Consider the following 24,768-nt stretch of genomic DNA (forward strand, 5'->3'; position numbering starts at 1 on the left):
TTTGCCCGGAGGCACACAGCTTACAGGCCTTCATGAGGCTTGACTTTCCTGGAGTCCTCTCTCCCTCCTCTGCTTCATCCAAGCCTTTGTGAAAAGGAACCATCTTTTCAGTTTCACTAATTAATTGCCCTTGCCAACCAACAGATGTTTTACAGCCTTTGAAGACCAGGAACAGCTAGGTATATCACTTCTGCAGCCGTACACTGACTTTGTATGCAATTTGAGCAAGAAGTTTTAAAGCTCAAGCAAGGACAGAGGGGAAAAAACAACACAAAAACTAAAGCCAAAGGAGGAGTTAGGAAACTCCAAGTGTATTTCCACCTCCCCAGTATTTCATTAAATCAGCATCCCTGTCCCTTTGCTAACATTTGTGCAGTTATGGGCCATGGCACTCAGAGAAATCGCCATTCTGGATATCTCTTCTGCTAGTTTATTGATAAATTCTGTTGATGATGATGGATGGACCTTAAAAGGCAATGGTAAGAGAAGATGAAAATTTAAGTGGGTCATGCAGAGCAGGAAGAGTCAAGCTTGAACACTGTGGAGCCCAGCCTGACACTGGGAAAGCAGCTGCTTTGTTCTGCACTCAGCACGTCATCTGTTCCTGTGCTGGGAAGCTCTTGGGCAAAAAAAATTGGGGCTTAATACTAAGGATAGCAGTTGTAACAGTGGGATTGGTAGGTCTGTGTGTTCACACTTCCCTCCTGTTTTCTATGTTATTAAAAATGATCTCATTGAAATAGGTGTCATTAATCAGTGCCAAACACAGTTTAGCTAGAATGCAGACAAGGACAAACCGTGCACTTCTGCTGCCTGCTGATAGAAAACGTTTGGGCTGGTTTAACAACACAGTGGTGAAATGCTTGAGGCAGACCCATCCTCTTTCTGGGAAGAAAGTGTGTTCTGCTACCAATGATGACAGTGCAAGTTCCCTTGTTACTGCTGAGGTTGCTCGTGTACGGGGTGAAATCTTCCCAGCACATGATGTCCTCTGTGAGTGGGGCATGCATCTCACTGCAGTCTCGGTTCTGCATCACTCCAGGCCTGGGGGTCACTCTTGGTCTACTGCATTGTAATGGAGAGCAGATTGGGCTTAGGGCAGTTCATCAGCTGGGGAAAGGAAGAGGAGTGTGTAAGAGTAAGAAGGACTCTTAATTTAACAGCAAGCAGAACTACAGAATGCTTGAGGAGAGAGGTGGTGGTCCTTAAATCAGTGGTGCAGTGCTGAGCAGTGCCTCCTGCTTACTACGTTGTCACTGTTACTCTAATATCCAGTGACTGAAATGGTTGTGTAGGCAAGAATAAGGTGCTTATTTCCCTCCCTAAATATCTGATTTGATGTTGATATCTTAAAATTAATCTGAATTGTGTGGGTTTTTGTTGAACCACAGTTTGCATTGACGCTATTTCACTCTACTGTTTTGTTAGTTAGACAGATCATGGGTGTACTTCAGGTGAAATGGTCTGTATCCAGGTGTGATGGTTGCACAACCTGTGGGATTTGGGGCTGGAGAACAGTCAGCGTGCACGTTTGCTGTGTGCCCATGGTGTCACATGATGCTTGGCAGCATGAGTGGCTTCCCCAACATCTTGTCAGATTCCAAACCTGAACGTAGCATGCGTGCAACAGCAGGAGGCAGGACTAATGGTGTCCTCTTTGCAATTACAGGAGATAAAGGGGAAGAAAGCTAAGCAGGTTGGGATACTTGAGGCTCAGGCCTTAGCAAATTCATTTATTAGAAGACCCTCAGTGTGGTAATGCCAGGGGAAGGCACAGACGCTTCCCACCTCAGGCAGCTTTCCATTAAAATACCTCTTCTAAGAGTTGGTGTTATACGTCAGGAAAGGTTGACCACATGGACTAGAAATGTGAGGCTATTGAACAGATAACATATAGAGGCTTTAAGCTTGGTGCACAAAGACTCCTCTTTTGGGCCCGGAAAAAAGGATGAGTTGGGTTATACAATTGCTGTATCTGGCTTCCAACTAACTGCATCCAAATTCCCAGCCCGTATGCAAATGCTTGTACTGAAGCACAGGATGCAGCTGGACACAGCTCTGGGAATCCTTCCCGGAGTATTCCAAGCCACATTATGACAGTTCTGAAGGAGAAAAGCTCTACGCAGCCAGTAATTTTTTACAGCCTTTCAGAAAATGGTGGAAATTACCACTACATCCAAATCTTAACTACTTATTTTGAAGGGAGGGGGAATTTCTGCACGCCGATACCAATCAGGATGTACTTGAGGCACAGGCGCTCCAAGACAGAATGCCATCAGTCTGCTTGCCAAGCATGTGGCCCAAGTGCCAGATGTGCTTGGGATGGAAAGCAGTCCTCCTGAATTTGTCTGGCTGTGTGAAAAGAATCAAAAACATACACTGCCAAATAATGCTAGAGGTGATGCTTCCAGGGATGCTGCAGGGGAACCCTGCTGCGTTCAGATGCCCCTGGCCCTGATGAGGTTTCTCTTCAAGCTGCTGCTTGGCTTCCCACGTGGAAGGAACACTCAGGGTGCAGTGATGGCCTACGAGTTGTCATGCAACATTGAGTTGCAGGATGCCTCCCATAATGAGCTGTTTTCAGGAGAACAGGGACATGGTAGTCTCACTGTTACATATCACTGCAGATGGGAAAGATAAATTGAGAGCTACCGTTAGCAGGCATGAAACATTTCAGGTTTGATCAAAATATTATTTATCAAGTGTCCTGTGAAGGAGAGGCATTTAAATGCTCGTCTGTCTTGGCAGTGCAGAAGTGAATCAGTCAAGGTATGCATCCTTCTCCTGGGTGGAGAAATGAACGTTTTATGAAGAGTTTTGTAAAAAGTTTAGGAAAGAAAAAGAAAAATGAGTGTTTAAAGTGCTGTTTCTCAAATCTGGCTCACAAAGTTGATGTTAAATGGAAGGTGATGCTTTAAGCACCAGCTACACCTTTCTCTGCCCTGAAATAGGGGGTTCTCGTCACTGTCCTGCAGTTCTTCAGGCCCCCCAGGTTCTTGGCTGCCTGCTCTTGAGAAATGGGAGGAAGGAGGCGGGGTGAGTCCCAGCTGGAGCAGTGGGACAGTAAGGATTAGGTCCCAGTATCATACACTGTGACTTGGAAATAGCGAGCCACTGGTCACCCGTGGAGGAGGGGTGGTGAAGAATCAGTCTGCCTTCTTAACCCTAGGAAGTGTTGACTGAGGGCTCTGTAGAGTTTGTGGGTGAACCTCCAGGTGCTGGAGAAGCACTGCATGTTCTAGGAAACCCTTCTGGGAGCCTCTTGTGATTCTCACCGTAGGGCTGACAAGCAGACATCCTGCCCTTAGGAGCAGGATGGAGAGATGCTTCAATGGAAGCAAGGAAAAAGGAATGTAGGACCAACATGGTGAGACAGGAGGAGTGGCCTGGTTGTGCTTGCTCACTGCACTGTTGCACTGATCAGTGTGACAGATGAAGGAGCTGATGTGGGTGTATGACCTCCAGCCACCGATAGCATTTCCAGAGGGCGGAAGCTGCAGCACTGGGACCTGTTCAGTCTTCATTAGGAGATTTGGAAGGTGCAGGACACAGAAAGCAGAGTCTGTGTCACAAAAGACTGAAAGGCAAGCCTTGAGACAGCTGCTTTGGGTCATTCCAGTAGAGTATGTGGCACAGGATGCTCGTTGTTAAAGCTGAGCAGACAGCAGAGTTAAGTTCCAGTACTTCAGTATCTGTCAGAGTCTCTAGATGTGGCCAGTGGGACAGCAGTCTGCTGTCATAGTTATGTTTTTCACCTGTCCTCCCTGAAAATTAGTTTAAGAAAGCAGTAAATCCCGTTTGCTGCTAACACCAGGACTGGAATTTGTCTGGACAAATAAGTGATGCGATTACAATATCCTGAGAATTCATACCCCTGTAACAGAGTCAGTGTGTTGCAGTAAAGCTCCTCACCTGCAAAGTCAACTGGGTCAAACTGCTTTCAGAAGCTAGTGATGTGAATGGAACCAGATAAATGAGGTGGGTAGCACTGTAAACAGCTCCTGCTGCTTCTGCAGGTAACATCTGTGGGGGGAATGTCAGATGTAAGGCTTATCATCCAGCTTTATGCCTGTTTCCTCCTTAATTAGAATCAAGGGTACTGGCAGGTACCTGGTTAAGGGAAGTTGTGTTGGTTGGAGTCAGTGCATCCTTTTATTCTCAGTTATCAAGGCAGAATAAGGAGTAGGAAAACACCACCAGAATTAAGGAGAAGGATATGATTGAAATTTAAGCCTGGACTTAAACATTTTGTAGGAACTGAGATCCAAGTAGACTGAAGCTGCAGTGATCTCTGCAAAATGCATTTAACTGAGCATCCACTAGTACAGCTCGGTCTAGCTGGGCTGTGGAGACATGCACTCTACTTCAACACAAGCTAGGTGTGTTTGGTAGAGTATACTGAAGAATAGGACTGTTTCTAGTGGGAAGAAGCACATCTCCAGTTGAGTTTGAGTCTGTTTCCTTTCAGATGGATGGGATGTGTTTCTGTTATTTGTTTCCTTTATCTGTTTCTGCTGTCTTGCCATTTGGATGGCTTTTTCCATACACTGAAGCTCTGGGGGCCATGTGGTATGTGCCCTGTGGTCTCAGTAGCTGCTCAGAGCACGAGGAAGAGTGGGTCCCATTAGCCTGATGCTGAGTTACATGCTGCCTGTGTTTCCTGCGAGTGGGTTAGGCATGGATTGTGTCTTGTAAATATGGCATGTTCACCCCAAGGAGCTGGAGAAGTTTGCAGCACTCTGTTTTTACAAAGTAAATAAAATATCATAATAGATATTATGGTGCCTTGAAATTAATAAGCTTTTGTGAAGGGAGAACTCAAACTACACACGGTTGGAATAACCTGAGCAGGTCCAAATCTCCTCTTTGAGTTTGTTAATATGAATGAAGGTGTTAATGAAAGTGAAACACTCTTTGGCTGAAGAAGACTTGGCCAGAGCCTGTTGTCCTTTAATGAAGTAGCGAACTGACTCACAAGGACCATGCAAATCCGTCCTCCTGCACTATTGCAGGGAGAAGGTAGCCCATCAAACTCAGTGAGAAGCAATAAAATTGCCCATTCTCATTTAAGGAGCAAGACAGACAGATTTTGGAGATTTATGCTCAGTTGCTACAATCCAGTGTTCTTGGTCATTGAGCAATTGGATGTGTGGGCTCAGCCTGCACATAACATCGAGCGCTTGCGATAGAAATAACGAGTATTTTGCTGTTACTATCAAGCCTCTAAACTGACTTCCAGCTAATGACCCAAGTAATCTTTACTTGAAATGGTGTGATTGAGATCGAAGGTTTTGTGGGGCTTCTAGCTGGTACACACATTCCACATCCATGAGCTTCTCAGTATGGTCATTGAGCTGAAATGGAGAAGGTTAAAACTCTCATTTCCATTAGCAGGCTCCCCCTATCTCCCGATACAAATGTGACATTTCAATTTTACACAGTCCAATTCTTCTTAAATCATCTGTATAAAAACTTCAGATCTTGATTGATGATGGATGAGCTATTGTCTCCTAAAGCACACAGTTCTCATTACCCTTAAGACGTAGTTATTAATGATGGACCTGAAGTGCTTTCCCAGTGGGTCATGAGCAATCTACTGTGCTAAGAGATCAAAAGAATTGGTTTGGTGTGAGATTTCCAGGCCAAAGCCGTTTTCACAAACAGCATCTCAAGTGTTGACGGTGTTTTGAGGGTGATATGGTATCTGACAACAAATCCCTATCATCCGGGTGATGGTGGCAAAGCTGCAGCACTGTCAGTGTGCAGAGATGCTTTGGCTCTGATGGGTTCTGACCTTGTAAAACCAGGTATCATTAATATGCATTTTGTGTAATATGTGTTAGAGAACGCTGGTATATGGTGTAATGGAAGAGACAGCTGTTCTGTTAGCAGACAGTCACCATGGAAGGTACAGGGTCTTCTGTTTTTGAGGTTGTTACAGTGAAGCTTCCTAACAGTTACCTGAATTAAATGCTTTCTGTTTCCCTCTGGTTGTGCCTCCTTGTGGTTCAGCATGGCAGCTGGCTTCTTGGGGCCAGAAAGGAGCTTTTAATTTGTAACCCTCAGTAAAAGTAGCGATTTTATAACTGATTTTAAACCAGCTTTAGGTTGTACTGCAAAGTAATTGCCAACAGCTCTCAGTGTGTATCAACACACAAGTTATTTGCACTTAAGGGTACATAGCAGAATGTGAGCGTGTTTTGGCAATGAATCCACATTAGGAGTTAGATAACAAACCATGGGGGATTCCACTGTACACAAGAAAGAAGCAGCTGAGGAAAGTGCTGTCTTGGCAGATGGATGAAGAGTTCCTTCCATCTTCAGTGTAACCAGATGTTCTATGTGCAGAGCTGCTGTCCTTTTGTGTCCAAAGCTTCTGGCAGCTGGTAACCTGTTTTCACTGGCCCCACTCAAACTTAGTGCGAATGCTTTGAATTTAGCCCCTTCTTGAACTTAGCAGAGCAGCTATAAGTTGTCTGTGCTGTATCTCTCCATGCTGTGTGGCGCTCTATGGAAGTAGAAGAGGTTTGTGTTTTGTGGCTGTTAGAGACCTGTATGTCACTGCTGTGCTGTTGGCATTGTAAGGTAGGCTACCTGAGTACGTGGTAATCGTTCTGCTTCATCTCCTGGCTAATGGAAGCCAGAGAATAGCAGACAAAATGGATAATACGTTTCTGATTCCAGTCCCTGGATAAATAACCATTTAATAGAATGTTAATAGTATGCAGATCTAAGTTCCCCACAATCATTTGGCAGCTCTCCACACAATAAGCAAAATAATGACACAAGTCAGTGGTGAGTGTGCTTGCCGCTTTATTTTCATGTAACTTGGTTGACAGCATTCTACTGCTTTTAAGCCAGAGAAGTAGCTCTAATAAGGAAGATGGTTTTTTATTATTCACTTCAGAATTGAGTGGCAAATGGCTTTGGAGCTGCTCCTTTGCCCAGAGTACCAGCTGCAGCCCTAATATTTAACGTGTATGCTGCTGTAAGCAGTGCTTGGCTTCATTCTTCACAGGAGAAAACAAACCCACGGGTGGATGTGTAGTTGTGTTGCTGCCTGTCCTCAGCAGGGCCCAGCAGGAGAGCTGCTCGTGTTGTTCCGAGGAGGAAGAAGCACTCTTGTGCCTGCCTGCCTTCCTCAGCTCCTCTGCATAGCCAGAGATCGCTGCCTTGATCCTCCTGTTTATTGTTTAACTTTATCACCCACTTTCAGTGCTGTAAATTAAAAGGAGATGATGACTTTATGATGATGGGTTCATTATACAGTAACTCTTTTGTGTATTGATTGTGTTTGTGCTTCATTTGCTTAACACATATCAGGGTTTGTTAGGTCTTTCCAGGCATTGTTCTTGCTAAGAGAGGGCGCAGAATGCTTCTGAGGTTGTTAATTCAGTATAGCCAATACATCTGTGCTGATTTACACAAGCTGAGGACTCTGCATGAAGAACCATACAATAACAAGTGGGGAAAGGGGGGGTAGGGGGAGGTAGAAGGGGACGAAGTTTGGATCCAACATAATGGGAGGCTGGGCAAAAGCACATTAAGAATTGTACTGATCTTCCAGTTTATGGCTGTTGAGCAGCTGTAAGAGCCCAACTTTGATGCTGTTTCTCAGCTTTCTTAGCAGCTCTCTGCGTGAGCAGACCTGTAGGCTTGAATTGTCACCTGTGAGAAATGGTGTGGTTTGGGGCAAATACATTTCACCACATTTTGGGGGGCAGATAGCAGGTACAACAGCCATTATTCAGTGGTGATGGAGGTGGGGGCATTTTCCCTGTTTGCTTGTAATAAATCAGTGGAAAAGCTTTCAGTAAAGAGGGGCTGGTTCCTGGTTACTTTTACACTGAAAAATGCATTTCTCCTCAAATTGCGACTGTTAGAAATATTTTTAGAGTGAGGTTGGTGCCTGATATACAAGAGTACATCAAAGTTTCCTGGAGAAAGGAGGAAATTTGATAGATATTGTTGTGAGAGAATGCTCTGAAAAGCAGATTTTGCCAGTGGCAGGTGTTGAGGGGCACTGACTGATAGTGGCACCATTTGGAGTCACGTGCAAGTGTTTAAGAAGCTATCAGGGTAGACTTCTCAATTTTTCATGGCTTGTTAGATGTTATTTTTAATCAAAATCTGGGCTATTGTGGGTTAGCTAATCCTGTGTATCTTGGATGACACAGAGAAATCATCACTAATCATGTTTTCAAGTGTGCTTCTGAGTCCCACTTTCTTCCCCGGAGCAGAATTGCTAGCAGATGCTGGATGGTTGTGGGGTTTTTTCTTTCAGGGAATGTAAGAATATCATGCAGACAGATCATCATTCTGACTCTAATCTGGACTCTTTTCTGTATGAGATTATTATTATTGTTGGTTTTGTTTTAAGCTCCTTTTCAGTGAAAAAGCCAAGCTTTTAAATCAGGGGTTTCTGAGAAATAGATATCAATACTCTGAACTGATTAATATGATGGAAGGCTATATTTGCAGTTGATCCTTTATTTAATGCATTCTTCTGTTGGGCTCTGCGTTCTGTGTCATTTATTCTCGGAGATTTAAAAAGAAGAACACAGTTGTTGTTTGTCAATGTTAGTATTCCCTCTATGGCTTTTAAGAGCTTTTGTGGGTGATGAGGACTATCAGCACACCTAGTCGTTGCCACGATGCTTGAGGTTTCCTCTTAATGTCAGCGTAAGAGCTGTGATGCTCACGGCTGCATAGCACCACTTAATGTCATTGGAAGGTGCCATTAATAACAGCCTTCAGCTTTTCTCTGCTTGGTGGCAATCTGTGACACTAAGTGGTGCAGGAGGCTTCAGCTGCCTTGCTGCTATTAACTTTGAATGAAAGATGCTTTGGAAACGCGGGAGCCTGGCTGAGAAGATAAACACTCAAATAAAAAAAGTTCTGAAAGTAAAAAAAACCTGCTCCAAAGGAGACCCCAGTGCTGCATCTTAACAGCCGGCTCAAGTCCTAATTTGCTTGTGTTGGTTGCCCTGCCTTGCTGTATCACTGTGATCTCCTTGCCCAGATGGCTGGGATGCATACAAGAACGTGGACCCTGTGTTGATTTTTTTTTTCAAATAGGCTGTATGACTGAAAGTTTGAGAATGGAGTCATAGTAATTTCAAAGGTTGATAGTGATTCAGTGATGCACTTAATTACGTGAGCCAGTGCACGAGAGCTGCATGGCCAGGTTATAGAGCTGTATGGTGGGGCAGTGTGCTCGGACAGGACGCTTCTCCAGACATCCTGACGACTCAACCCTCCTTAATTACTTTGGGATGAGACAATTTCTACCTCAGGGGGGCACATCGACTTAGTCTGCGTTTTGTGTCCGTATGCGTTAATGAAATGCAGCATGGTATGACCGCTCTTGTTTTTTGAAGTCAGTGAAGTCTTGGGATTTATTTTCCCCGTGAATAATAGTGCTCTTATACACTTGAATACACTGGAACAACACAGAAACCCAGTCAATAACCTATCAGCTGTGTGCTTGTCTTTATCAGGCTCCTTCTGCATATAAATAAATGCTTCCTGTTTGCAAATGCTATATGCTATTTACTATCCTGTTTTCAGTGTCAGGTGAGGTTACCGTGTGAGTCTCTGTATTTGAGTTCTGTGCCCTCTCTCCTCCGTGCACAAAGCAGTGGTAAACTTAATTAGCTGTGTGCCTGAAGCCTTACAACTGTGTTCTCCTGTTCCTTTGTACAGAAATACTGAATGGAGGGGTGTACGTCGGCCAGAACAAATTTCTTTGCTTCGCAGACACCATTCATTGGCAGGATATCGTGCGTAACCCCTGGGCCTCCAACTTCACTTTGGTTCCAACAAATGGCAGCTCGGGATGTAAGTACTGGTTTTATTCTTTGTCTTGTCAACAGCACAGCATGACACAGGGTAAATATGACCACAGGTTTGTCCCTGATCCTCTGTTATGGAGAATTGTGTCCGTAATATTTCCCCTTTCACTACATTCTTCAAAGTTTGCATGCTACTTGTAAGAACACAGCCTAGTCTTAAAAACATGCTGTCTGTAGAGATCATTTGTGGACATAATGCATTTTTGGATTTTTCTTTCATCTGCTCTTCTGCATATTCTTCTATTGCTGTTTATTTCTAATGCCACTTCACTGCCGTGGAAGCGCAGACCTTATTGTTTGTTTTGCGTTTGTTCCTGCTGCTTAGTCTGGTCCTCGAGTCACAGCGTTCTATGGCATCGTAATTAGCTGCTGGAGTAATTATGGTACAAGCTCATGGATATGCTCACTTGAAATAAGCAAGGAACCTGAAAGAAATAGCTTTCCTGTTATCTTGTGTGTATCTGTGAAGAAACAGAACTTGCTGAGAGCGGGGTGGACTTCACAACGTCACCAGTATCTCTGGGTTTAGTGTGCTCTCTGTTTTAATGGTCTCTTTTTCAAGCTTGTCTATAAATTTTCATTAATCTGCTTGACCTGTTTCCCCAGTTTCCTCCCTAGAGTTATTCACATTCAGATGATTCTTGCAGCAGTAACAAATTCTGATGAATTCATCAGTGACTCTGTGATACTAGGCGTTTAAGTGAAATATTTCTCAATGCATACCATACTCTTAAATGGTACTCTTAGGATGTTGTGGGAGTGAAATTCAGGTATAGGCTGGGAAGAGTCCATCTGAATTCAGCAATGGCACTAGAGCAGACGTTGTTCTGGGCGTTGCAGGTAAAAGACCGATCTGGATCACTCCCCACATCTTGGGGTGACTAACACGGATGTGTAAATCCACTGATTGCCTCCTTAGCTTCTGCAACAGTCAAGAAATACCTCAAGTTCTGCAATTGTATGTTAGGAGCTCAGCAAGAAAAACAACCAACCTTTGAATAAAGACTGTTTGATTGAGTTCCCTAATTTTAAGCACCGATGTGTTTCTAACAATTGTTTTCTGTAAGGATGGCTTGTTTTTGTATGTCTCACCTGCTACCCTCAAAGAAAGAGCGCAGCTACTTGAGACACAGCTTCCTGTGGGAGCCTGCCAAACTCCTCTGGTCCTCATCTGCCAGCTCTGGAGCTGAGGCTCAGCTCCTCTGCCTTCTGGCTGCAAACCTGACACAGTTGCAATGCAGCCAGCTACCTTATTTGCATATTAAAAAGCTCATCACTGGTGGTGATCAGTTCTGAGCAGAACGGATAAAACGTTAAAAGGTTAGGGAATGCCTGCACCCTTTTATGAATCATTACTTCATCACAAAAGAGACTTGGTTGTTTTTGTGCTGTTGTTGGGCTTTCATATAACCTTTGCCAGCTCTTCCAGAAAATGCTTTTGCAGTAGCAAGGCAATAAGCTCTTCTAAAAAAGCAACTGGCATCAATACTGTTCTTCTGAGCTAGCAAAAGTTCTGCTAGTGACTCCAGAGGAATCAGAACAAGGTCAGTGCTGAGTGCTTCTGGAATCACCACCGGAAAATCATGAAGGTAAATGTTAGCTCCCACAGTAGGATGGAATAATGTCTGTCTGTCCAGAAAAAAATGATTTGTTCATCTTGAGCTGTGTTCAAACATAGGGAGCTGTGCCATTTGTGCTTGATAAAACTGATAAATAACATGATTGCAGGGATGACTGAGAGCTGTGTAGTGAGGTATCTTCGTTAAGACAGCTGCTCAAATTTTGGTTCTTTTGCCATCTTTGAAACAAATTAGAGCTGAGTTGGATGCTATTTAATAAGCATAAGTCGCATTCTCCAAGAAACCAGACTCTCTCAATGCTGTTCATGAGTCCTGTGAAATTTGGTTTAATTAGCTAAACTGTTTCTTTCTTCACAACTTAAATAGGTGAAAATCTGAGCCATGTTATATGGAAACCAAACAAATGGCTGAGATGGTTTTAAAATGCTTTGGGAAGCAAAGAAGTTACACAGATGACCATTTTAAGTCACCTAACATTTATTAGCTGTCCATATGTGTGCGTGTCTCTATTTGTCACACACACAATGTGTCTGTGTGTATATATACACATACATAGAATAAGTCTGAACAAAATCAAAGAATGGTGGCACCTTATTGCTGCTAAGTGTCAAAAGATAGGAGAAAGGGAGTATGTTACACTGGCAGTTTACGAAAGAATTAAGGTTAAGTTATTTGGGCTGGCACAGAAAACAAAATGAACATAGGGTTATAATTCTAGAATAGAAATCTCTACAGAGTGTCATTATGGAAGGGTACATGCTTCTCATATTTGGCTCGTATGTCACAGCCTTACTATTTTTGCACTGCTGCATATGATACTCAGAGCATCACAAAGTCTTTGGTACTTTTCTACATGGGCTGTGAGCCATGTGTTTTAGAACCAGGATGTATTTTACTGTTTATTTTACCTGAATGCATTACATTGCCTGAAGTCTCACATGCCTCTATCAAATGCAAATCTCAACTAAGTCCACTGGAACTTAGTAAGTACACATTTCTCAGCGTTACTGAGAATACACTAAGTGCCAAGGATATCAGGAAGGCCCTCTGGGGCTCTCTGTTGGAATATCTTGGGGGGAAAAAAGTATGTTTTTTATTGCTCATCTGAAAGCTTCCACAGAGAGGGAGAAGGTCTGTCAGAGTGGCTGTGTCAGTGTGTGAATGTAGATCTGCCAGATCTACTGTGTCAAGCTCAACGGAGTCAGTACTAGTACGAATTTAGGGAAGTCTGTGTAAGGCTGTTTGGGTAAGGGGAAGGAGGGGGATTGAGCAGTGTGGTATGTGTGGCCCTGACTTGCAGGAGTAGAGAGAGAACGTCTGCCTGAGAATAGTTAAGGCTGTTTCACTGTGACCACCTGAGCACCCCCTCTGGCAGAGAAGGTTGTAGGACCAGGAGAATGCTGGCTGACATGAGCTTCAGACACTTAATACTTTGAGCCTAAACCCCCAGCCCTGTGCTTCAGCATTACTAGCTTTGCTTCCAGCTATCTGTAGTGGACATTAGATCTTCCCTGAGGCCCTACATAACAACCCCCCCTCTCCCCCCTGCCCTTTAGACATGCCCAGCGTGGAGCACTTGCCAGGTTTTCAGCTGTGCTAGAGTATAGCAGTCCCACTGGGAGCAGCAGGTATGATACTCCAGCCCTGGGCTCCTCCATCCTCATCCTCAATGTGGAGGCCCATGTTGCAAGCTTGTGGTGCTGCTCTCACCCCCCACCCTCCCCCAGCCACACACAGCAGATGAGTGGTCTCACTTCATGGAGAATGGCATGTGCAGGCCTCCCTGCTGCTCCACAGCAGTCAACAAAGGACACAAAAAGGGTGCAGTGAAATGGAAACGCTTTGAAATAAAACTAGTGCTTGTTCCATACCTTGGATCTGCCAGCTCTGTGCATCCCTCCTCATTTACATCAGTGTTAGACAGAAGGGATATGACCAGTGCACTCCTGGGATGCTGCAATCCCTGGATGTTGCTCATCTGATTCCTTTTGTCACAGACTTTCACTGTCATACCAGCATTAAGAAAGCAGTTGAAAAGGCCATAGTGTCTTAACTACTATGAAGTGCTGCAGATGTGTGAATCCTAAATGCTGTTTCTCCTTTTTCTCTAGCCTGGAATATATTTTAGGTTCATAGGTTCATAAGGTTGGAAAGGACCTACAAGATCATCTAGTCCAACCATCCTCCTATCACTATCCCTACCCAACTACTAAATCAAATCCCTAATTTTACCCACTGCTTCATGCTCTGGCCACATGCTTGCAGAAAAGCTCACGAAGCTTTTGGTTTATACACTCGTATGTCTGAGTGCAGCTTCTGGCTGCAGGTGTAGGGCTGTGTGTGCACTGCTGCTGTGCAGTCAGCACATGCACCAGGGACCTTGTGTGCTTCAGCTGTGTGAAGGCAGGTACCTCTGCACCTGGCAGGCTGACTCGTATGCTGAAATAACACAGTATTTACTATTTGTACAACATTTTCATGCTTGTATCTTGTAGATGAAGCATTTACAGTGAACTGTAACTGAAAATAGTCTTTTCTTCCAAGTAAGTGTTTTCAGCTTGAGGTTTCTAAGCTGAGCATGCATAGCTTTGGGAACCTTGAAAGTGCTAAACAAATGTGTCCATTTAAGAGTATGTTATTCTGTTTCTCCCATGCTGAAAATCTATCTTCTCTCCTTCTAAAAATAAGCCACAAATACAAGCATTAGCTTAGCCAGCTAATGCCACACTTTGCATGGACGTGTTCCCTGTTGCCATGTCCACGTTGGATTTGGTTTCTCTTTGTTACAGCGGTAGAGGCCTGCCCTTCAGAGCTGGAAACTCAAGGAGCAGCTCCCAGCAAGAAATAAAGCAGGGAATAAGGATTAGACTTGTCTGACTCTACATTGGTAGAACTCCTCCTCTGTGGTCAGCTGGAGACAAAGCAGTGTGTGTGTAAGGCTGGCTGCTTTCATCTGTGCCCTCTGTGTCCTCAGCCGCCCCTTGATGCGGTGGGAGCCCCCGTGTGCCTGCTGCGGGTTGTTACAAGGCAGTGTGAAATCAGATTTTTCAGTGGAGCTTTGCTTGGAAGTTTTGTTTGGCAGGAAAGCCTTAAGGGCTTGAATGGCTGAGCTGAGGTCGCTGTGTGCAGCAAATAGCATAGATTAAAATAATCAACAGTGCGTTTAGAAGTGCTGAAATCTATGGATGCATATTCATGATGGAGCTGGTAATTTTGGGTAATAAAGATTAAAAGATTGCTTGCCTTTTTCAAGGGTTAAAAAAAAAAAGGCAAACCTGCTTTTTAATAAGGGGTTCAGAAGTGGAAGATAGAAGTTAGTGAGTGCCTGACTTCAGCTGACCTCAGAGAATTGAACACACTTAAGAGCCTCGTCCTGAGCTGGAGTTCCTGCTCAGATCCTGTACTGCACTGAGATCTGCAGAACAGTTCTGGTTGCTTATTGTTCTTAACATAATACTTCTTTATCTGTTTGCACCTGACAACGTAAAACTGCAGCTTCTGAGCTGGGCAGTAGCTCTACGTTCTTAACATGATGCATGGGGGAAAAAAAGACTTAGTCTTCATCTGCCTGTGCTTCAATAAATCACACAATGTATGTGAGGGAAACACTTCTTTAAAGTATCTTCCCTCTCTTTTTATCTATTGATTTATAGATTTCTTAAGGGCAAAAGAAGCCTTCAGACACCTTGAGCTTTGCTTTCCTGCACGCAGATGCTCGGTACCTTCCCAAAGCATGGTGTGCTGCCCGGCCTGGCCCTTTGTGGAGGTGGTGGCCATCCCTCAAGAAGCTTCTTACCTCCCTGTAGCTAGAAGAAATACTGCTAGGTGCTTTTATTTCTGTTTTGAACATGGATGCTGTTGCCTGTTACACATTCTTCAGCTAGCTCCAAGAGCTGTCGAGTACCCTGTTTTATTTCTCCCTGCAGCAGTGGCATGCACAGTGTAATCAGCTCACCTCTTGATGCGATTTTCATAAGCTAAATAGATGGAGGGTCTCGTGGCTTGGACTGTGAGGCTTTTCTTGTCAGCTCTTGAATAATTCCAATCGCTCTTCAGTGTAAAATATTTTCTCAGTGTTCTTTCAGAATGGGGAAAGCTAAGTGTTTTATCACGGATTTAGCCATAACTCTGTGGAAGTGAAAATTGTATCCTTTGTGTTCAAGCTTCACGTGAAGAACCTGGTAATCAATCCGTTCTGACACCCGTGTGTTTCAGACAATCCCCCTCTTCCAGAAAATGAAGCCTGCACGCCTTACTCTGAACTGTGCTGTTGGAAAGACACTTGGTTTGAGGGCCCAGCTCACAGCCAGTCCAGCTGTCCCTGTGCTGCTGCCCTGCACTGTCATCTAAACTTTTATCTGAAGCTGTTATCTCCCTATTGCCTCTTATACTTACCTAATACAGTTTCTAAAATGATACTCTTAAAAATAATGGTAACAATTTGGCAAAAACTTAGCAAAACTGTTTGTCAGCCTACTTTAAGGCCGGATGGTAGCCTGCCCTGCTTTAATACAAGCTCTGATTAAATTAATACAGCCCTGATAAATGCCACCTTAACAGTGGCCTTGTGTTGTTCCCGGGGCTCAGTAACTCACTGGTGGTGTTGATGGGTGCAGTATTACATGGAAATGTGTACTTGGGTCAAACCGTGGGGTATCTGATTCTGAAGTAATTATGTGATAGTTATGGCTGCCTCAGATCCTTGCAGTCCCTCCCAGAAGTCCCACCTTCCACAAGTTTTCAGTGATGCTGGGGCTAAGTTGTGCCTTATGTTGCATGTGCACATACCAGCGTTGCCAAGCAGACTCTCCAAAACGCTCTTGTGCAGGACCAGACCGCATTCACTACCATACGGAAGTCATTCTAGTGACCTCAGGAGCCAGGTAGCAGCATGGTAGCAAGGATGGTGTCCTTTTGGACGAGGGACTGGCTGATGGGTTGGGCTTAAAGAGTTATAGTGAATGTGGTTATACCAGGCTGGCAGCCAGTGACTAGTGAGGTTCCCTCTTCATTTTATGGCTAGTTTTAATCTTTTCGTAATGACTCAAATGTAGACAAGTTGCTGAGAATACCAAATTGGAAGGAGCTTTTGACTCCATCAGAGGTGGGGAAGCCTTGCAGAGAGGTCTAGACAAATTGGAGAGCTAAGCAATCACCAACCATGGGAATTTTATCAAGAGCTGGATTCTGCACCTGGAAAGGAGCAATCCTGGCTATCCATGTTCCCCCCCAGAATGGGGGTTGAGATGCTGGAAAGCAGCCATGCTGAGAGGGATCTGGGGGTCCCGACTCCAAGCTTCTAGAGCTCAAGAAGCATTTGGACAGTGCTCTCAGACATATGGTCTGATTTTTGGGTGGACCTGTGTGGAGACAGGGGTTCTAGTGATGGTCCTTATGGGTTCCTTCCAAGTCAGGGTATTCTGTGATACTTCCCATGGGTGGCACTGCAAAAATGGCATCAGTTAGTAAAGAGTCATGAGAGCTGAACGTGGTGTGGAATTAAGATCGTGGAAAGCAGGAAGAAAGAGCAGACGGTGCCCCCTGTTACAGGTGCAACAGTGAATAGTGAACCCATGTCAGTCAGAGCCCGTGATAACCAAACAAATATGAGCTGATGGCCTTCTGTCCCGTTATCTTGCAAGGTATTTTGTTCTTGGATGCACAAGGGTTCTGCCCTGAAGAAGGCCACAGTAACAGCAGTGTTTCTGTATTCTGGCTGAAGAAAGGGAGGGAAGTGACTAATTCTCTCTTAAAGCCAACTTTCAGAATAGCTGGTGTATCATTTTGGGTGTGCATCTAAATTGGAAACTACCTGCAGAGAAAATAGCTTTCCAGAAAGTACGTGCTGAAGACATTTGTTATTGCAGAGCTGCTTAAATTATAACCTTTCATTGAGGTGATTACTTGAAGTTCAATTAACATTGTAAATGCACGTTTGGAGAGCGGTGAGCAGGGCTTCTGTATGGAGGTGGTCTGGGCCCAGAATGCATTCCCTGAGCAGGTGTCACTGGGGCTAAGCCAGGAACAGAAGCTGTTCTTCAGGATAAAGAGCCACAAATAAGTAAAGCATCCTCTGAAAGCTTCTTCATCAAGTGCTCACCGTGTGACGTTTCAGCTGCAGTTGCAGTTTCATGGATAGCTCAGTTGGAAAGGAAATCTAAATCAGAGACATCCAGCGAGTGCTGCCGCTTCTTGTTCAGTTTGTGTGGAAGCTGCTCGTCCTGCTATTAAGGAATCTCTCATCAGGACAGGAGTTTTTACCTGGAAATGAAAGACAAACACAGTAAGAGAAGGAATTTACTTTAAAGATTAGTTTTTGCTGGGTTGTGTAACTGCAGATGGAGGAATACATGAAACGCGGGGCTTGTTCTGCGTTGGTGTAGCAAGCTGCACTGCTTGAAGGTGACAGTAATGGTTTTCCTCGACTCCAAGCAGTGTTTTGAATAAAGAGAATCAGTTTAGTTTCCTAATAAATAACTTCAGCCAGTGTTTTCAGAAGGGATTTGTCAATGGGTAAACGTCCTTGAGGTGGATTTGAAAGGCACACAGACCTGGCTTTTAATGGAAATACACTGCCTCTAACAGCTGACTTCATGGAATGAAAAGTAAGAAGTGCAGGTATACCTGGCTAATGCCCATAGATAACGCTGGGAGGACACAAGTCCTTAAGCTGACGGGGCATAATCCAGGGATCTAGCGTAGGAACTGTTGCATAGCCTGGGATCTTAGGGAGTCATGGGAGCTGAGGGGACAGGATGGCAAAAGCCAGTGCTGATGGTTCCCAAAGAAGCTCTGACACGGGCATCTCTGCATTGAAAAATATTCCAAGTAAAAAAGTAGCTCTCCAGCCAACCCCATTTCTGTTACGGTTCTGTCCTGCTTTAATGTCTTCCTTTCTTCTGACAGCAGCTGTGGGGAGAATGTCATCCCTCAGGTGGGCCAGTGTACCACGCTCTGGTAGAAAAACACTGCAGCATGATACTTGCTCTGTAGCTGCACAATTTAAGCCGTGCTCCACATCATAGTTTGTGGCAACTCCTGTTAAATGCTTATCTTTTGAAGGCAACCTGTGTGTGTATAAAGTATTAGTGTGCACCACCTGTTTATAAGCAGATTGGTGTTTAAGCAGTATATTACACAAGGGGGAGACTTTCAGCATAAGTGAAAGCATCCCTTTCCATTATAAGCAGCTTGCTTCATCACACACACCGGTGTTTTTTGAAAGTAGGAAATAAAGCCCCAATACTCCAAATATTTAAAACAGTCTAATTGAACAGTAATTGGCAGATTTGTGGTGGGTGGGTGGAATGGCTCTTTCACAGCAAGCCGCAGCTGCTCTAGCTAGCTGCCTTTGAAGAACTGCTTAGGGAAGGAGAAAGAAAAGAAAGACTGCAAAATCAGCTGCTTAATTGCACCTACTAGTTCTTGAAGCTTCATGCCTCCATCCTTTGGAAGCTGGCTGCTGCGGGCTGCACGGGGTGCATGGCCCAGGCACAGTGCAGCAGCTTATGTTGCTGTGAGAGGTAGGACATGCTGAGGGGCATCTCTGAGCGGGCTGCTGCTTGCTCCAAATGCACAGACACAGGCTTTACAAGTTGTTCAGTACAGATGGGTGCCTACAGTGTGTGCAATTCACTGCGTTATAGCCGTGTGACAGAACGTCCATGGAGTCACCTCTGTGCAGATCTCTGATAGCTGGAGATTATCCTGGAAATCACAGCCTGAAATCTGTTTGCATGATTATTTTCACTGAATATTTCTGGACTGCAAACACTGAATGTAAATAGCAGAGTGCATACCCGAGCGTTGTTTTCCATCGGAGAAAGGGCTTCTGTTGTCCAGTTATTATTTTGTAATAACCACTTTTGTTTGGGCAGACAGAGGTGTATTTCAAATAAGTTCTATCTGAATAAGCATATTTTGACACTTATATCTGGAGTTTGTTCAAAACTGGATTCTACATTGTGGTTATGAGGAAATTCTCTCTGGGATTTCTACTTGGTTGACTCAGAATTGGTTAAAATGTCAGTACATCTAGCTGCACCCAGCCAGACTCTAGAAGTATTGCGTGGCATCAAGGAAAAAGTAAAATGAATTTTAAAAGCCACTTCAATTCCAACTTGCCATTTCTTTTCTCTGTGGTTATTACTTTGTTTAAAAAATGGAAATTGTATGCCCCTCTGTTCAAACTTTATTACTGCTTTGGCAGCATTACTAGAACATTATTAGAGGACATTATTTTGATTTACATGGTATTGACTTAGTTGATCTGTTTGAGGAGTGGAGGAGCTGGTATTAAACAAGCACTTGAACACCTCCGCATTTGGCATTTACTTTTCAACGTGTCTTTGGGTTGGCTGAGCACCTCCTTTGAAAATTTCCTCTAACAGCACGGAGATTTCCCTCCCGGGCTTACACACAGTGCCTAGGGAAGATACCTGGTAGACCGTGCCCTCCTCTGGTGCAGAGGAAAGTCCCAGTAGGTGATAGCCCTGTGTTTGAAGGAAGCTGTGGCTTTGAGACTGGCCCAGATGAGGCGGGGAGTTCGGTTCCCATCCCATGGAGCCCTGTCCAGCAGCACAGGTCCTGCTGCATGTGTGCAAGGCTGTGCTTGTGGCTTGCAGAGGGCAGCATGTTTCATTAGTGATAATGATTACAAGGGAAGATTCCTAGGGGCTTGTTGCTCCTGATGAGCCTGCCGAGCAGCAGGTATAACTTGACCTATCCTTTTTCCTTCTGGCTGTGTCTCCCAGTTTGCTTAGGATCCCTGCGTGTGCGTTGAGAAATGCGTTTGATGCTGATTGGAACTAATTCACCACCGCAGTGGGGGAAATTGGCCCGCATTCCTCTGTGCTAACAGCTATAAGCAGTGATAATTAATAGCTCCTAATTGCTTAATCAGTGTAAAGTTTTACATTATATCATATGCAAAGGGTTTTATTTTATGTGGGTGAGCAAACCCCCAATTAATGCATCAAGTCGTACAGCCTTACTAGTGCTGTCAGTTGCAGGCAGAGAAAAATAGCTGGTGTCTTCATTACCCCCCTCAGGTCCCTTTCTGCAGTCGTTCCTGTGGCCTGAAGACATTTTTCTGTAGCAGCTGAAGTAACATTACAGAGCGCTTGCTATCAGCTCACAGCTGTCAGTGATAAATACGAATTCACTGGCCTGAGCCTGTTCAGTGCTGCTGACATGCTCTTCTTGGCTTTCCATTTATTCTTTTACCTCTGGTGGCCAATCTCTCTTAAAATCAAAAGTGCCTGCCACCAGCATGTCTGGCAATACTCCCTAATTTCAGAACATTCAACAGATTTGCAGTCCCCTGTGTGCGTGAGCACTGTCTCCATCACACGTTACTCATGGAAATGCATCCCCCTTGACTGTTAGCTTTTGTTTGCTCTGGTGCAGGTTGGTGTTCATCTCAGCTCTCTCTGCCCTGCCTCTTCCTCGTGCTGTCCCCAGATCTCTGCCTTTGCTTTTGGTGCCTGTCTGTTCACACAGAGGGTGGTGACGCACTGCTTGTGGATGCCCCATCCCTGGAGGCATTGAAGGCCAGGCTGGATGTGGCTCTAGGCAGCCTGGTCTGGTGGTTGATGACCCTGCCCCCACGGCAGGGGGGTCGAAACGAGGTGATCTTTGAGGTCCTTTTTAACCCAGGCCATTCTATGATCTCTCCATTTTGTAGACCTGTCTCCTATGCCATGTTCTTTCCAGCTGCCTGTGTCTCAGTCTCTGCCCATTAGTGTCTCTCTATCTGCTGGGGAGTGTCGGGGGAAGATGGGGTTGCTGACTGAGGCTGGATCTGAAATGAGCTGAAGCAACACATTTAGATGGCAGTAGAGGATTGGGCCCTTAGACTTCTGTATCCTGTAACACTTGTATAGAGAGGAGGAGAAAACAAGCACTAGGTATTCCTGTCAATGCTCTCTTCTTTTACAGAAAGTTATACTTTCTCTTGCAAGGCAAACCTTTCCTGCTATAAAGGAGGGAAATCCTGAAAATTGTGAGGGTTAGGTAATTAACTTCCAAATCAATGCAAGAGATCTGATAGCTAGCACAGAGCTGGTAGAAAATGCAAAATTATTTTTACTTAAATGAGTGTGAATGAATGAGTGTGTGACAAGAGGAGTTGCTGGCTAAGGACACAGAAAGCATTACAGCCTGATAAGGCAGAACAATCCATCTCAACAATGGTAGCTTTCATTCTTCTTAATGCTGTGCTGTGGTGTTTGAATTATATTTTTTTTGTTTTATTTTTCCAAACCTTAAAATTAAATCTTGAGCATTCTTTTTGGCATCACTACCATTACTGTAGGAGAGAAGTTTTTTGGGTTGAGGATGAGTTCATATGAAGAAGCTAATAAATGATTTATAGATGTTTTGATAGTTAATCAATTATTTTGGACGAGTTGGACAAGAGCTTCCTTATAACCGTGCCTTGTAACCATCAAAGCCACCGTGTTTATTTGCACTTCAGTATTGGTATGCTACACATATGCTAGCATTTATTAATGTTTTATTAACCTGGTAGAAGCCATCCATAAATGCAAGCTTTGTACAAAGGGAGACCATTTCTTCTCTTATTTCTGCTTTTCTTCCCCTACTGAGAGGGGTCTGCTTAGGGCGGATGATGGGGAAGAAGCAGCATTCTCCGTACTACAGCGAGCTTAGAGCTAAGAGAGGAGGACTTCACTTTTCTTGTCTTGTCAGTAACTTAATCCTCTGTGGTTTTACTGTTCCTGAAATAATAAAGTGAGTCTGGAGACAAAGGAAAGCCCTTCTCAATTCTCAGGAAAGCACAAGGATAAAGTAACCTTGGTCTTTCCCAACCTTGGGAGCGAGCTCTTTCTGCCTGTGACTTTCTCCATTCGGCAGAGCAGAGGCGTATTCCACAAAGAAAACCCTCCCCTGTATGTTGTCACAGTAGTGCTCTGCACCAGGTTCCATAATGAAGATAAGTAGCATTAGTATTGGCCGAGGGAAATGAGCCCAGGAGACAAGCCATTGCTTTTCCACGTGGAATTTGCCAAAGCAAAACTAATTCTCATCCTCCAGTGGAAATCTGCCCTTTTTAAGTTTGGATTTCGTAACAAACTCTGTAGAAATTACGTAAGCCTCCTTTTAACTCCTTCCCTCCTCCTCTGCGTTTTAATGAATAAAATATCACCTATTCAGTATCTGTATCAGTGCTACTATTCTGGAGCAAAAAATGTACTGTAGCATCACTTCCGTAGAGGGGGCAGGATTCTGTGTGAGGTTCCTCCTTTCCATATGTACTTATAACGAAGTTTGGTACCCTTTTTTTGATGTGACTTCAGTGATGTGAAAGAATTCAGCACGTGGACTAAGTTGCGTTTATAGAGCCCACTGGGAATCTTTCTGTGGGCAAATTCCAACTAATTCTTAAATCACTGTTTGATTATAATAAGGATATACATAATGCATAGCTACAGGCGGGCTTTTGCTCCGTGGGGGAAGTTTGGGCCGCTCTAGTGCTGAGCGTCCCTAGGTTCCCCTGGTTAGATTAGGACTTCAGTTTTCTCTTGGCATCTTGATGTCAGAAACCAGTGCTGGTGATCACAGGAAGGAATTACCTCTTTTTATTTGCTGTTGCCTCAGAACAAAAGAAAGAACACTTCTGCAATGTCATGGTTTGCTATTTCTTTATTAAGTATTTCTTTTAGACCTTGCTGCCATATGTTGGTAGTTTTGGTGTATTTTAGAGACACAACAAATAAAAAAAGTAATCTATCTCGTGCCAAGAATCATTTGATGAGTTTTCCTCAAATCTGTGTTGACTCAGTACAATCTAAAAGAAATATGGAAAGAACTGTGGAAAGCAGTACAGCAGTAGGACTTGATAAGTCCCTTGGCCGATCCATCTGTTATTGTTTAAGGCTGACATACAGATCTGATAGTGCAAACTGTTCCCCCCATAAATGTTCCTTACACTCCAGGCTGCTTATGTTGTCTTCCATGAGACTGTTTTAGTGTTAAGATTTATAGAGCTGATCTTTAATAGGTAGCAATCTGTCCTTATTACGGTGGGAAGCCCGTGTGAAATACTGAGTCATGGGAGGGCAGAATCTTGACCAGTTCACACGGAGAGCAAACAAACTTACTTTTCTTTTTAAACAAAGAACCCAAGATAGACACGCTGTTTGAAGGAAGTTTGGTTCTTTTTTTTAATTCTCAGTATATTTGACCTTCAAAGGGCACGTAATAATGTAATTCAGAAGTGTGCTGCATGCAGCTCAGCTGCTACTTTTTGTCTGTGCAGTTGAGAAAGGTGAAAACAATGAAGCAGAGGCTTTGAGATCCCAATGAGAAAACAGAAAACTGGCAGTTTTTTCTTGCTATTTTGTTAAATATCTCTATTTAAATGCAAATGATCATCTGACACTGTCAAACAAAGTCATGTACCAGGAAGCAGGCGTGCAAGTTAAGAAAAAAAAATTAAATGATTTTTGAAGATGCTGGATCACTTTCTTTTTCCAGAAGTAGCAGTATTGGCTGAGCATGCTTTTAGTTGCATACCGAGGGTCAGCTCAAGACCTAGGAATTTCAGATCTGAAGGTTTTTACTTTAAATACACTGCTCTGCAGTGCTTGTGCAGAAATGCATGAGGACTCTGTACCTGGAGGGCACTTGGAGGAATGGAGTGTTTTCTTTGCTGTCTCCCTGCCCGTATTGCTGTGGAAAGGCCAGTGCACGCAGGACGATTCAGAAGGGGGATGAAGACTGGAATAGAAAGAGGCAGAAATGGCCTAACTGGTTCATTCTGCCTCAGATAGGTAGCTCTGAGCTGCAAGACCTGTAGCTTTCTCCCCTGAACTCCAGACCCCTTGAGCTAGACTGGTGTGAGCTGTGACTGGAGGTAAGGATCATTTGTAAAATGGGGCAGGTTCTGCTATCCTTAGGTTACAATTCCTCCTTTGCTTCCTCCATCAGTGAAGCTCCAGCAAGCACTGAGCTAAGGCAGGTGCAGGAAGAGTATCTGAACCTGCATCCATCCTTCTGCCTGCTTGTCCTATTGGTCCCTGTTTATAAAATGTGTTGAGTTTTTTTTTCCTGCAAGGTGAGTACTAAAACCAGGAAACAAGCTGTATCTTATCAATTGCCTACTGGAAGTTCTTCCTTGGATTAGCTGTTTACCTCACCTATTTTTATGATTTCCATTCTTATAAATCAATATGAATGCATTAGCTTTCTGCACAGGGCTCCAGTAGCTTCTTATAATAATCATAATAATTGTTATTACTGATTAAAGTTGCATTATTCATGCCAGATGGAGTCCCCCCCTCTGTCAGCCAGAACGAGTTTGCATTATGTAG

At 44.0% G+C, this 24,768-nt stretch overlaps 1 protein-coding gene across 1 annotated transcript in view; it reads left to right on the forward strand.

Moving 5' to 3' along the window:
• ERBB4 (erb-b2 receptor tyrosine kinase 4) overlaps nt 1-24,768 on the forward strand; it is a 474,646-nt gene that overhangs the window by 303,176 nt on the left and 146,702 nt on the right. Inside the window, exon 4 of the mRNA XM_065751277.1 lies at nt 9,706-9,840. Coding sequence (XP_065607349.1) covers nt 9,706-9,840 — 135 coding nt within the window. The remainder of the gene's footprint in view (nt 1-9,705; nt 9,841-24,768) is intronic.

Source organism: Cyrtonyx montezumae, unplaced genomic scaffold (genome assembly GCF_038088225.1).
Source record: "Cyrtonyx montezumae isolate F1298 unplaced genomic scaffold, pur_monq_1.0 scaffold_7, whole genome shotgun sequence".
In the NCBI taxonomy this organism is placed as follows: Eukaryota; Metazoa; Chordata; class Aves; order Galliformes; family Odontophoridae; genus Cyrtonyx; species Cyrtonyx montezumae.